The sequence below is a fragment of the Moschus berezovskii genome, chromosome 5 (genome assembly GCF_049115385.1).
Source record: "Moschus berezovskii isolate FMDL1 chromosome 5, NW_MosBer_1.0, whole genome shotgun sequence".
NCBI classification, from domain to species: domain Eukaryota; kingdom Metazoa; phylum Chordata; class Mammalia; order Artiodactyla; family Moschidae; genus Moschus; species Moschus berezovskii.
The window spans coordinates 43,561,137-43,573,551 of NC_142464.1; the positions used below are offsets into that span (position 1 = coordinate 43,561,137).

Consider the following 12,415-nt stretch of genomic DNA (forward strand, 5'->3'; position numbering starts at 1 on the left):
GTGTGTGTGTTACTTTCCCAAGTGGAAAGAGGAGACAAGGATGTTCTGGTGAATACAGGATCTGGTGAACAAAGGTTCTGAAGTAGGAAAATATAAGCCTTACTTAATTCCTGGGCAACAGTGTATTCGTTTCCTATTGCTGCTGTGACAAATTACCACCGATTCAGTGACTTAACATAATTTTATTTACTGTTCAAAAGGTCAGAGGTCTGCAGTCAGTTTCACTGGGTTAAAATCAAGGTCATTCCTGTCCCTCTAGAGGCCACCTTCCTTCCCTGACTATGGCCTCTGTCTCTCTCTGTAAACCAGTACCTTCAAATCTGAGTACAGTTCCTCCAGCTCTGACCCTCCTGTCTTCTTATAACGACTCATGTTACTAGAGGTGTCACAGTGGTAAAGAATCTGCCACCTGGGAGACCCAGGTTCAATCCCCGGGTAGGGATCCTCTGTAGAAAGGCATGGCAACCCACTCCACTATTCTGGCCTGGAGAATTCCGCAGACAGAGGAGCCTGGTGGGGTACAGTCCATGGGGTTGCAGAGAGTTGGACATGACTGCATGACTAACACTACTACTACCACCTTGAGATTAGGTGATGCAGGATAATCTTCCCCATCTCAAGATCCTTAATTTAATTACATCTGCAAAATCCTTTTGCCATGCAAGGCAATACAATGTGTATTAGGATGTGAACATGTTTGGGTGGTTATTATCCAGCCTACCATGATTAGTAGACTAGCGTTTAAGGTATATAATAGCAATAGCAATTTTAAAAAGAAAAATGGCAATTGAAAAAAAAGAAATGGCAGTCCACTTCAGTATTCTTGCCTGGAGAATTCCATGGACAGAGGAGACTGGCATGCTACAGTCCATGGGGTCACAAAGAGTTGGAAATGACTGAGAATTTAATTTTGAAAAACCTTCATGGCAAATAGATGGCGAAACAGTGGAAACAGTGGCTGACTTTATTTTTTTGTGCTCCGAAATCACTGCAGATGGTGAGTGCAGCCATGAAATTAAAAGACACTTACTCCTTGGAAGGGAAGTTATGACCAACCTAGACAGCATATTAAAAAGCAGAGATATTACTTTGCCAACAAAGGTCCGTCTAGTTGAGGCTATGGTTTTTCCAGTGGTCATGTATGGATGTGAGAGTTGGACGATAAAGAAAACTGAGTGCCGAAGAACTGATGCTTTTGAACTCTGGTGTTGGAGAAGACTCTTGAGAGTCCCTTGGACTGCAAGGAGATCCAACCAGTCCATTCTAAAGGAGATCAGTCCTGGGTGTTCATTGGAAGGACTGGTGTTGAAGCTGAAACTCCAATACTTTGGCCAGCTGATGCAAAGATCTGACTTATTTGAAAAGACCCTGATGCTGGGAAAGATTGAGGGAAGGAGGAGAAGGAGACGACAGAGGATGAGATGGCTGGACGGCATCACTGACTCAATGGACATGAGTTTGGGTAGACTTCAGGAGTTGGTTATGGACAGGGAGGCCTGGCGTGCTGCAGTTTATGGAGTCGCAAAGAGTTGGACACGACTGAGCGACTGAACTGAAGTTGTATTAAGGAGTTTGGAATTTCATCTATAGGCCTTCATTTTTTATTCTTAGAAAAGTTAAAAGTATTGGATGCTCACTTCACTGTGCACACACTCTGAATCCACATACAGTTAGATGGATGAACACAGAACCCTTGAACCCCATCTGCAGAGCCTTTAGACCTAAAAAGGAAAAGCAGGAGAGGAACACAGTAAAACTGTTTTAGAAATATGGGGATGTAGTTGTACCAGAGAGATACTGATGAGATCCACATTTAAAATATTTAAATCTTTGAAATGGTCGTGGGAACAGAGAGGAAATCGATTTGAAAAACTTTTAAGAGGTAGAATAAATAGGCTGTGGAGATTTTCTAGGGAGGGATTAAAAGAAATCAGAGGAGGCTGAAGCAACCTTTGAGATGTTTATGAAAATGATCCTACTGTACATTTCCTACTGAAATTTTTTCCTACTTCGTGCTGACTTCTGGAGTCTACCTGAAATCAAATGCAACTTTCTGTTCAAACATGTTGTTTGCCAGCTAATTAATATCTCCTTTTAGTCGGGTCATTGTATAACAAGTAGTCCCAACTGGGACAATGATTTTTAGAACCATTTAAAAAATATTAAGTCAAACTTACTTTAAAACACCAAGCTAAAATTTGTATCTCTTTAAAGCTTGTGAGGCCAAAGGTGTAATCGCTTCACTAATACAGTAACTTAACCCAAAGGTGAGAAAGAATTCAAAATTATTTTTGAAGAGAGACAAAAAGCCTCAAGTTTCTTGTGGTTCTGGATTTATACAGCAAATTTGAAGATTGAATCAACACTATCAGTGACTCACATTATTTTCAGTGCATGGGGATGATGAAGAAAATTCAGTGCATGAGAGGAAGATAAGAAAACCCCCTTCATGGACAGTTTTTTCTTTCTTGAGGCTGTAGTCCAGAAAGTCCCCCGGTAAATAGTGTGCTGGGGTGGTCAACAGAGCCCTCCTTAATTCCCATTTCATGAACGGGTCCACGGGACCTTGCCCTGGTGTTAGTGCAGAGGGAAGTGAAAAGATCTTTTCCAGTCCAAGACAGACTTTGGTGAGTCTGGGTTCTTAGGACCCTCGGGGAGAGGATCCTTCTGATACCCTGGCAATAGCCTTTGCTGGTACCTCCCTTAGCCTCAGCTTCCCCAGAGCACTTTTAAGAGTAAAAGGGGACCTGATTAATAATAACATTAAGTCAGCAAACATAAATTGAAACTCTCCCAGGTGAACTGGAGTACCCACGTTATTAGGCATTGCTCCACTGTCCTGGAAAACAAAACTTTAAAATCATTTTTCATGCCTCTCTTGACTAGGAGGATATCTTTTTTGCCTCTTAAGTCAGTTATCCATCTTAAGAGTTCTTTCTACAAAATTCATGTGACTTATCCTTCACTACATGAATTCAAGACTTGTTCATCTCCACTAGATTATTACTAACAGAGTCCATTTATCTGTAAGGAGTCTCCTTCCTATCCTAGCACCTTCTCGTCAGATGTGCAGGTGAATATGACACTAGTTGGGCTTCCCTGGTGGCTCCGATGGTAGAGAATCCACCTGCAGGAGACCTGGGTTCGATCCCTGGGTTGGGAAGATCGCCTGAAGGAGGGCATGGCAACCCACTCCGGGATTCTTGCCTGGGGAATCCCCATGGACAGAGGAGCCTGGTAGGCTACAGTCCATAGGCTCACAAAGAGTCTGACACGACTGAGCAACTAAGCACAGCAGCATGGCACAAGTTTACTCAAGCTATTCATTCTACTTAAAAACTTAGAGTAGTTTCTCATTGTTTATGAGATCAAGCCAGTGTTTCCTTGCTATTTAAGACCCCATGCTTTTCCGGTTAGTGGCAGTTTCCCTGCTCGTCACACAGACCCACGTTAGATGCCCTCTCTTTCCCCTTCCATCCTAGTCAGTGACCTCTGCATAAGTCAGTTCAACGCCTGCCTTCTTGATGGTCTACCTCCAATCACTTTCGTCAATCCCATCTTTTTCTGTCTTCCAATTTTAGACTTTTTTTCAAAGACTAAGTGCTCACATTTCAAATTTGATTATACAATTTAGTGTATTATATTTGGTAATTGAAGGATTAAGACTCAAGTGCCTTCAGGGACCATGAGATAGTTGTAAAATGAAGCTGGCAGAAGGATGAACAGTAGGTATTGAGTGCCTGGATAATCCTATGGCTAGAGAAGCCTGGCAAACTACAGTCCGTGGGTTTGCGAAAAGCTGGACACAACTGAGCAACTGAGCACGCACGCACATGTTGATTGCTAGCAATAGTAATGCTCACCCATGTACAGGTCCATGGCCTTTCAAATTGCTATGGAAGTGATGCAAAATGGTCAAATAGAATACCTTCACAAATTGTGCAATTGAGCTGGAATCAAGATGGCCGGGAGAAATATCAATAACCTCAGATATGAGATGACACCACCCTTATGGCAGAAAGTGAAGAGGAACTAAAAAGCCTCTTGATGAAAGTGAAAGAGAAGAGTGAAAAGGTTGGCTTGAAGCTCAACATTCAGAAAACGAAGATCATGGCATCTGGTCCCATCACTTCATGGGAAATAGATGGGGAAACAGTGGAAACAGTGTCAGACTTCATTTTTTGGGCTCCAGAATCACTGCAGATGCTGATTGCAGCCATGAAATTAGAAGACGCTTACTCCTTGGAAGGAACGTTATGACCAACCTAGACAGCATATTAAAAAGCAGAGACATTACTTTGCCAACCAAGGTCCATCTAGTCAAGGCTATGGTTTTTCCCGTGGTCATGTATGGATGTGAGAGTTGGACTGTGAAGAAAACTGATCGCCAAAGAATTGATGCTTTTGGACTGTGGTATTGGAGAAGACTCTTGAGAGTCCCTTGGACTGCAAGGAGATCCAACCAGTCCATCCTAAAGGAGATCAGTCCTGGGACATGAGTTTGATTGAACTCCGGGTGTTGGTGATAGACAGGGAGGCCTGGCATGCTGTGATTCATGGGGTTGCAAAGAGTCGGACACGACTGAGCGACAGAACTGAACCGATGTCCTAAATATTTTTACATATACTTCATAGTTCAAATAATACACTGTTTCCTATACATCTCTTTAGCCATAATTCCTAGAATATTAAGAAGGTACACATTGTGCATTGTATATAAGTGCTTGTAAAATTGAAAAGTTCAATGATGGCTTTAACAAATTTATTGGGAAAGTAAAACTTTTCCAAAAAATTGAGAATTGAATAAATAAACTAGGAGGATATATTGTACAACACAGGGAATACAGCCAATATTTCATAGTAACTATAAATGGAGTATAACCTTTAGAGTTGTGAATCATTTTGTTGTACACTTGAAACATATAATGTCGTGAATCATCCACACCTCAATTTAAAAAAAAAAATAAAATGTGACTATTCTCTTGTTTCCTAGGCCTGAGGCTTGGAGGATTACCATAGATATTTAGTGCTTCCTGTTCCCAAATCAGCCCTCTTGTCAGCTTCATAGTGGGCTGGGCCCTGATTTTCTCCTGCTGTGGAGATTGGTGTGGTGGATCTGCTTTGGCTTCCAGGCAAGAAGGAAATGATGTCAAGCAGTCTAGCCTCAGCCAAGAGGCAGGCTGAGAGTTGAAGCAGAGCTATAAATAGGACTAGAAGAAGGGGCAGTAGGAAGCTAGCAAGGAAGTCATAGAAATGCAGATAAAACAATGTAGCTTAAAGAATGACCCACAGATTCGGGGTTTCTAAACTTTGGGTTGCATCCAAGAGTAATGAGATCAATACTCAAAACCTGAAAAGACAGCTGAAATTTTTACTATTGTAGTAAGGGAAAGCTGTGCTGGTCAGGCAGTCTTGTGAGCAGAGCAGACTGCTATCTTACTTAAGAAGTGTGGAATTAGCATTGGTGCAGTTTTGGGGGGTGTTGGCATCATCTGAAGGAGAGTGGTTATTCCAGCAAGGTGTTTATTGATTGGTTGGCATTCAGAGGCATGTTTATTAGAACTTGCTTCGTTGGCCAGAAGTGATGGGTTCGCTTAAAAAACCAATCAGTTTACTGAAGCAGGTTACCAGTTGAACATATTTAGATTAGTTATTTTGGTTATTGGTTTCCCTGCCTACGAAGTAACCAGTCTTTTCCTAGGACCATCAGTTCAGTTCAGTCACTCAGTCGTGTCCGACTCTTTGCAACCCCATGAATCACAGCACACCAGGCCTCCCTGTCCATCACCAACTCCCGGAGTTCACTCAAACTCATGTCCATCGAGTCGGTGATGCCATCCAGCCATCTCATTCTCTGTTGTCCCCTTCTCCTCCTGCCCCCAATCCCTCCCAGCGTCAGAGTCTTTTTTCCAGTGAGTCAACTCGTCGCATGAGGTGGCTAAAGTATTGGAGTTTCAGCTTTAGCATCAGTCCTTCCAATGAACACCCAGGATTGATCTCCTTTAGAATGGACTGGTTGGATCTCCTTGCAGTCCAAGGGACTCTCAAGAGTCTTCTCCAACACCACAGTTCAAAAGCATCAATTCTTCAGCGATCAGCTTTCTTCACAGTCCAACTCTCACATCCATACATGACCACGGGAAAAACCATAGCCTTGACTAGACGGGCTTTTGTTGGCAAAGTAATGTCTCTGCTTTTGTATATGCTATCTAGGTTGGTCATAACTTCCCTTCCAAGGAGTAAGTGTCTTTTAATTTCATGGCTGCAATCAGCATCGGCAGTGATTTTGGAGCCCCCAAAAATAAAGTCTGACACTGTTTCCACTGTTTCCCCATCTAATCCCATTGAGTGATGGGACCAGATGCCATGATCTTAGTTTTCTGAATGTTGAGCTTTAAGCCAACTTTTGACCATGGTAATTTTTTTTCTCCTGAAGTGGAATGGAAATGCATCTAAATTCAGAACAGAGAGGAGATCATCAGCTTTAAACTGGTCTTTTTCAGGGAAACCTTTCAGAAAATACATAGGAGAAGGTTCAAATGGGTCTGATCCCACATAATGTAGCTGTTGTCACAAAGCGGATTAACATACCCAATAAAGACTTCATTCCTACTGTTTTCTAAGGAACCAGAGTCCATAGACTAGTCTTTCAGTAGATATATGAGGACTCTAATGCCCAGTAATGAACAAGGGTCAGTGAACTTTATAAAGGGTCAGATGTAAATATTTTAGGTTTTGGGGTCATGTGTTGCAGCTACTCAGTTCTGCCACGGTACTGCTACTGCCAGAGTATCCATATGCATATGTAAACAGATGTGTGTGTCCAGATTTGGTCTAGAGTAGCTGCATTTAGCAGGGCTTTCTTGATGGCTCAGTGGTAAAGAATCCACCGGCCAGTGCAGGAGACTCAGGAGACACAGGTTCGATCACCTGAAGAAGGAAATGGCAACCCACTCAAGTATTCTTGCCTGGGAATTCCCGTGGATAGGAGCTGGGCAGGCTACAGTCCTTGGGGTCACAAGAGAGTTGAACACAATTTAGCAACTAAACAACGACAAAAGCAAAGCTGTATTTGGCACACAGGCTAGTTTGCTGACCCTGATATAGAACAAGTGCATCCACTGTGAAGGATCCAAACACCAAAATATCTGAACCCTTCTGTCTGACAGAGAGTGTATAAATGCTAAATAGTTGCTGACTGGCTGACTTCTGATATCCTGTCTAGCTGAATGTCATTGCTTCTGGGCCAGGTTTGGAGTCTCATTGAGAAATAGCTGGGATAGGGCAGGAGCTGAAGTAAAGAGTCCAATTTGGAGTCTTTTTGGACCCCCAAAGTCTCCACTGTCCCATTTCTAACGGGCCACCAGTGCTTCATGCTACAGTTGGCACCTACCACCACAAGCCGCCCTGATATTTGCTGGTCCCTGCTACATGGCTAATGGTATTGTGTCTGCAGGCTACTGCTCTTCTTCTGGCATCTGTTACAGCTACTCCCAGTAAAGAGATTGTGCCCTTTGGTATCCATTAGCTCTGCCATCTGACATTAGAGGGATTGGCTTCAAAGCATTTTTTTTAGGTGTTTTGGAGGCTGGAGGATGACCTGGTCCTTTTAACTTCCTCCATGAATCTTCCTGGGGTAAAGGGTGATTTAAATGACAGTGTCCAAGGGGCCTGACCATCCATTGTGAAATAACCTTGACATCTTTCTCCACGATACCCAGGGATCTTCTTGAAAACAGGACATCTTTTGTCCTGGCCTTGCTTTTTCAGCATTTTTGGAAGTAGTCATGGAGTTAGCCCACCAGAACAGACTCTTCAGTAAAGCACTTAAAAAAAATCCCTCTATCCTTTCTAGGGAGAATCAGTAATTCATATAAGCAAATCTCTTGACTGTGGCTTGTGTATCTTAAGTTCTTTATAAATCAGTAATCAGTAATATACATGTATGAAGCTCCGAGAGCTTTCTGGAATTAATTGAACTCATTAAATTTCTTTCATTCATTTGAGAATCAGGAAAATAGTAGTATTTCAGGCTATGATAACAGATATATTCCACGAAGAAATAAACTTTGTAGTCAAGAGAGTCTTCTGGTGCTTTTTGTTAAATGGCCTATTCAGGTTTTCTTTTAACAAATGATATCTAGTCACCACAGAAAAATAAGGATAAAAATTTTTTATTACAGTACTAATTTTACTTTATAATGGTATTTAAGAAGTTATGGAAATTAGTACTAAATTTTTTCCCTCCTCACATCATCCTTCTATAGTATTATTCAAAAATAGAAAAGAGATAAACATATACCTATTAGAAACAATAACAGGAAGTATAATGTTTGATCCTCGAATTTGATCTGATATTACAGAATGCTTTTGAAATTCACCATTAAAAATTGGAAGAAGAGCAATAATTTTGAAAGAGATGGAGAACGAAAAACTATTTTTGTTCGATATTTGAATCATTTATAAAGTTAAATTATTCAGATATTATAAAAGTGATATAGAACTAGGATAAAAAAACTAGATAAAATATACTAGCCTGAAAAATATACCCTAGTATGTATATATGTGTGTGTATTTATGAATTTAATATATAGTATGGACAGGGAGGCCTGGCGTGCTGTGATTCATGGGGTCGCAAAGAGTCGGACACGACTGAGCGACTGAACTGAACTGAACTGATGCATAGTATCACAAGTGGGAAATGAAAAACTTGCCCAATAAATGGGACTGAGTCCTTCTATTAAGTATATGAGTTAGGCTGAAGACAAACTTGTTTTATATACATACATGTATATTCACACATAGGACCTTCAAATATAGTATCTTACCGGGAGTCTTATTTCATCCCCACAATTTTTTTGGTCTAGTCTTGTAAGAATGCTGTACTCCTCAAGGTCATTCAGAGGTCTAGGGTTTGTTCCATCAAGTTACGCTGTCATCTTCTGGGACATTGTCCGTCTTCTCCATGGTCAAAGCTCAGTTTCTGGTGCATCCTCATTCCAGCTTGTGATGAAGGGGAGGGGATTTGTGATGAAAGGGAGAAAGAGTAGATGTGAAGCAAGGGATTTCCTATTAAGCACAGGACACAGAAGGTGAACATATTCTATTCATACACATTCTGTTAATGCAGATCTGATCACTTGGCCCTGTCTACCTGTGTGAATGGTTAGGAAATGTAGTCTCCAGCTGGGTAACTGTGGGCCCAGCCACAACTCAGGGGGAGAAAGAGCTCCAATATTATCAGAAAGAGAGATTATATACTGGAGAGAGTTAACAGTCTGGACCATTGTAGTAATATGAAAATAAAACATCAGTTTAGATCTTCATCTTTTACCATACTTTGAAATAATTCCAAGTAGATATATATAATATGATAAAGCATCATAAACCATATGATAAGCATCCTAAATTGTTAGCATAGCATAGCACCGGGCAGATGGTAATAAAAATAAGTGCTTTTTTATGGATTATATCATTGATCTTTACAAAGACCCTATAAAAGAGACTGCAATGAAAAAGGCTCCATTTGGGAAACAAAGTAGATCAAAGAGAGTTCACAGAATAAGAAGTACAAATGACTAATAAGGATTTTTCATATCTTTAATGTTATGATAAAAAAGAAATGTAAGTTTGAAAATGAGAAATCATTTTCACTAAATTAGGAAATACTTTACAAAATATTCAGACCTTGGATAGGGCAAGTTGAAGAATATAAACTGCCAGAGCCAGTGTGTGTCAGGAGCCTTGATACATGTTCATATTCTCTGTGATCCAGAAATTTCATTTTCAGCAGTCTTTACTGGAGAGAAAAAATCAGATTGAGAATAAAGCATTATTTAAAATCATATACACTTAAAATTGGAAACCATATAAATGTCTAAAAACATTTTAGGGAAAGTGACTGAATGGTTATATATACAGAATGTAGTAGTATGCATGATTTAAAATAGTTTATAGTGCTAACAATATGGGATCTGATGAGATGTTAAGTAAAAATATTAGGATTTAAAATGATCAGAAATTGGATTTAAATTACATTTTTAAAAAAGCATAGAAAAGATCCAGGAAGTAAATATGTTAAATGTTTCTGGGTGTCCTGTGTTATTCTTTTGCTGCATCTTGGCTTATTAGCTCCTCTACATTTATTAATCAAAAGGTTACTTTACTTACTCCTCCCTGCCCTCATTGGATGATCTAGGAGAAAAGGTACATACGTTGTCGGTAAGGTATACAGCACCTGGCCCAGGGTAGGTAATGCATATTGATTGGGTAACATTGGATGATGGGCCTTGAGATAACCTAATCTTTTTATTTGTCACTATGGACCAGCAATATTTATATAATCAGAAAAATAAGAAATTTTGTGTTAGACAAAGTTTATGTTATGATTTTCTTTAGTAATCAGCCTAGTTTTCTAATGGTTGAACAGGAAGCAGAGTGATTAAAATCTAGATTAATGTAGAAGTGAAAAAAAAATGTATTCTTTGTAATAGAGAGGATTCTGTCCATTGTCCCACTGCCATTCCCTTGTATGGCCTTGGAATTGTGTTGCTCTGCCTTTTGAAAGTAGAATCTGTGCAGTGTTACATGTGTACCTATGGAAATAAAATATATTTGGTCAAGTCTTATGGATTGCTTAATACAATTTGCTATCTTGGCTCCTCTGCAGGTACTCTTGGTTGGCTGCAGTTAAACAAAGAATACTATATTTGGAGAAAAGTATTGTAATGGGATCTGATTTCATTTTTTTCTTTTCCTCCCACCTCCTCCCCTTAAGATTAAATATTAATATATTGTGTAGTTGGGGGCAATTTAAATCTTTTAAAGTTGAGTCAGGTGAAACTTCCCATGTAATATTTGTTACCATTCTCTTAAATGTGCCAGTTAGAAAGATTTGACAGAAAAGCAGTAATTAAAAAAAAAAGTACCATTTCCTTCTGGCTTATATGAAATGGATATTTTACCTATCTGCTCAAATATTTGGAATTTGTCAAATGAGATTTTCTAATGATGCGGCATATGGGGTAGAAAATTCTGGAAAAGTCAGCTAGAGGCTAATTTTCCAGACCATAAGGCACATATGTTGAGTTGTGGATATCTAGAAACACGTAGTCTATGTTTATCACCAATGTGTGTAAGATAATCTGAAACTAATTAGACGCAGTATGTAACAGTTAAATAAAGTACAGCGTTTTCATTTGGAACAATGCTGACAGAATAAAGGTGGAAGGAAGAAAATTTTTGATAAAATTTAACTGATTCTGCCTTAGAAAAGTGAGGAATATGCCTTCAGATTTAAACCTGAATGTAAATAGGTGAGTTTTTCTTAGAGATGAGTATCGATGGAGGCAAATGTGCCTTTGCTTTCTGCGCTTAGTTAAATCCATGAATGAACACTACCTGTTAAGGTAATTGGTGTTTTCTGAACTGAAGAAGCCTGTGTGTGGCATCTAACAACTCAGTTTAAGAAAAAGATGTCAGCGACTTAAGACCCAGGTCACATGACTCCGTCAGTTCACCAGTCCTAGAAGCTGTGGCTCAGATTTCAACTCCAGGCAGTCCGCCCAGCCATGTGTGTTTAGCCAAATCAGAAGCAAACCCACACTTCCGAAAATGTTAGGAGCTGCCCTGGGCTCTCTGTGGGGCCTCTGGATCGGGAGCTGTGTTTTACATCAGAGCATATCGACCAAATGGGATTTTAGTGTTTTGCTGCTGTTTTGATCGTTTCATCCAGTCTTCGTCAGATCTGCCAGGCGAGATGGGGGCTGGAGCTCTCGCCATCTGTGTGAGTACAGGCCGCCTCTGTCTCGGTGGACGCTGCCAGGGCCCAGGAGAGGCCTCTGCCCTCCTGGTTTGGAGGAGATGTCTGTGTGACTTTGTTTTTGCTTCTTAGGAGGTGTGGGGAGATTTGTTAAGTTAAATTCCTAACTATTCATATGGACATTCAGCAGTGTTTGAGATGGTATTCCATATTATCGTCCAGTTTCCTTTTCCACGTGAAGGAAGATGTGTGCTGAGTTTACTCAGTTAAGTAAACTTACATACAGTATATAGATCACTCTCAAGTGTTTTAGGCTTTCCTGTTCTGAGTTCAGTATGAGTTAAATTGTAGTTATTGGAAATATCTTGTGCCTAGATTGAGAGCAAATTAAAAGAATTAAAATAACCGGCAATTGCTTTGCTTCCAAGAATGTATGTTAACATTTTTCTATTTCACATTTTTGTTTTTATCTAGTAATTCTAGAATTTTTGTTTTAGCATGGTTGCTAAAAGTGATGGTGAAAGAGCTAAATTGATAAGCGTGTGTAAATCCTTAACCAACCTTACAAACTTCTGGTTATAATACAGTGGCGGTAATAAATAACACTGATATAAAATCCATGGAGAAAGGTGTGTATTTCTAGGGCTGAAATTC

At 40.0% G+C, this 12,415-nt stretch overlaps 1 protein-coding gene across 7 annotated transcripts in view; it reads left to right on the top strand.

Annotated features, from left to right (window-relative positions):
- The window catches only part of FAM13A (family with sequence similarity 13 member A), a 353,167-nt gene that overhangs the window by 11,829 nt on the left and 328,923 nt on the right, over positions 1 to 12,415 (top strand). For 5 of the 7 annotated variants that reach the window (XM_055434553.2, XM_055434558.2, XM_055434554.2 and 2 more), the window contains exon 1: positions 11,572 to 11,785. The exons of the other annotated variants lie outside the window; for them this stretch is intronic. In XM_055434553.2, coding sequence (XP_055290528.2) covers positions 11,759 to 11,785 — 27 coding nt within the window. In that variant the 5' untranslated portion in view covers positions 11,572 to 11,758. Of the gene's footprint in view, positions 1 to 11,571; positions 11,786 to 12,415 lie in introns of those variants that run through there. 7 annotated transcript variants of the gene reach the window in all.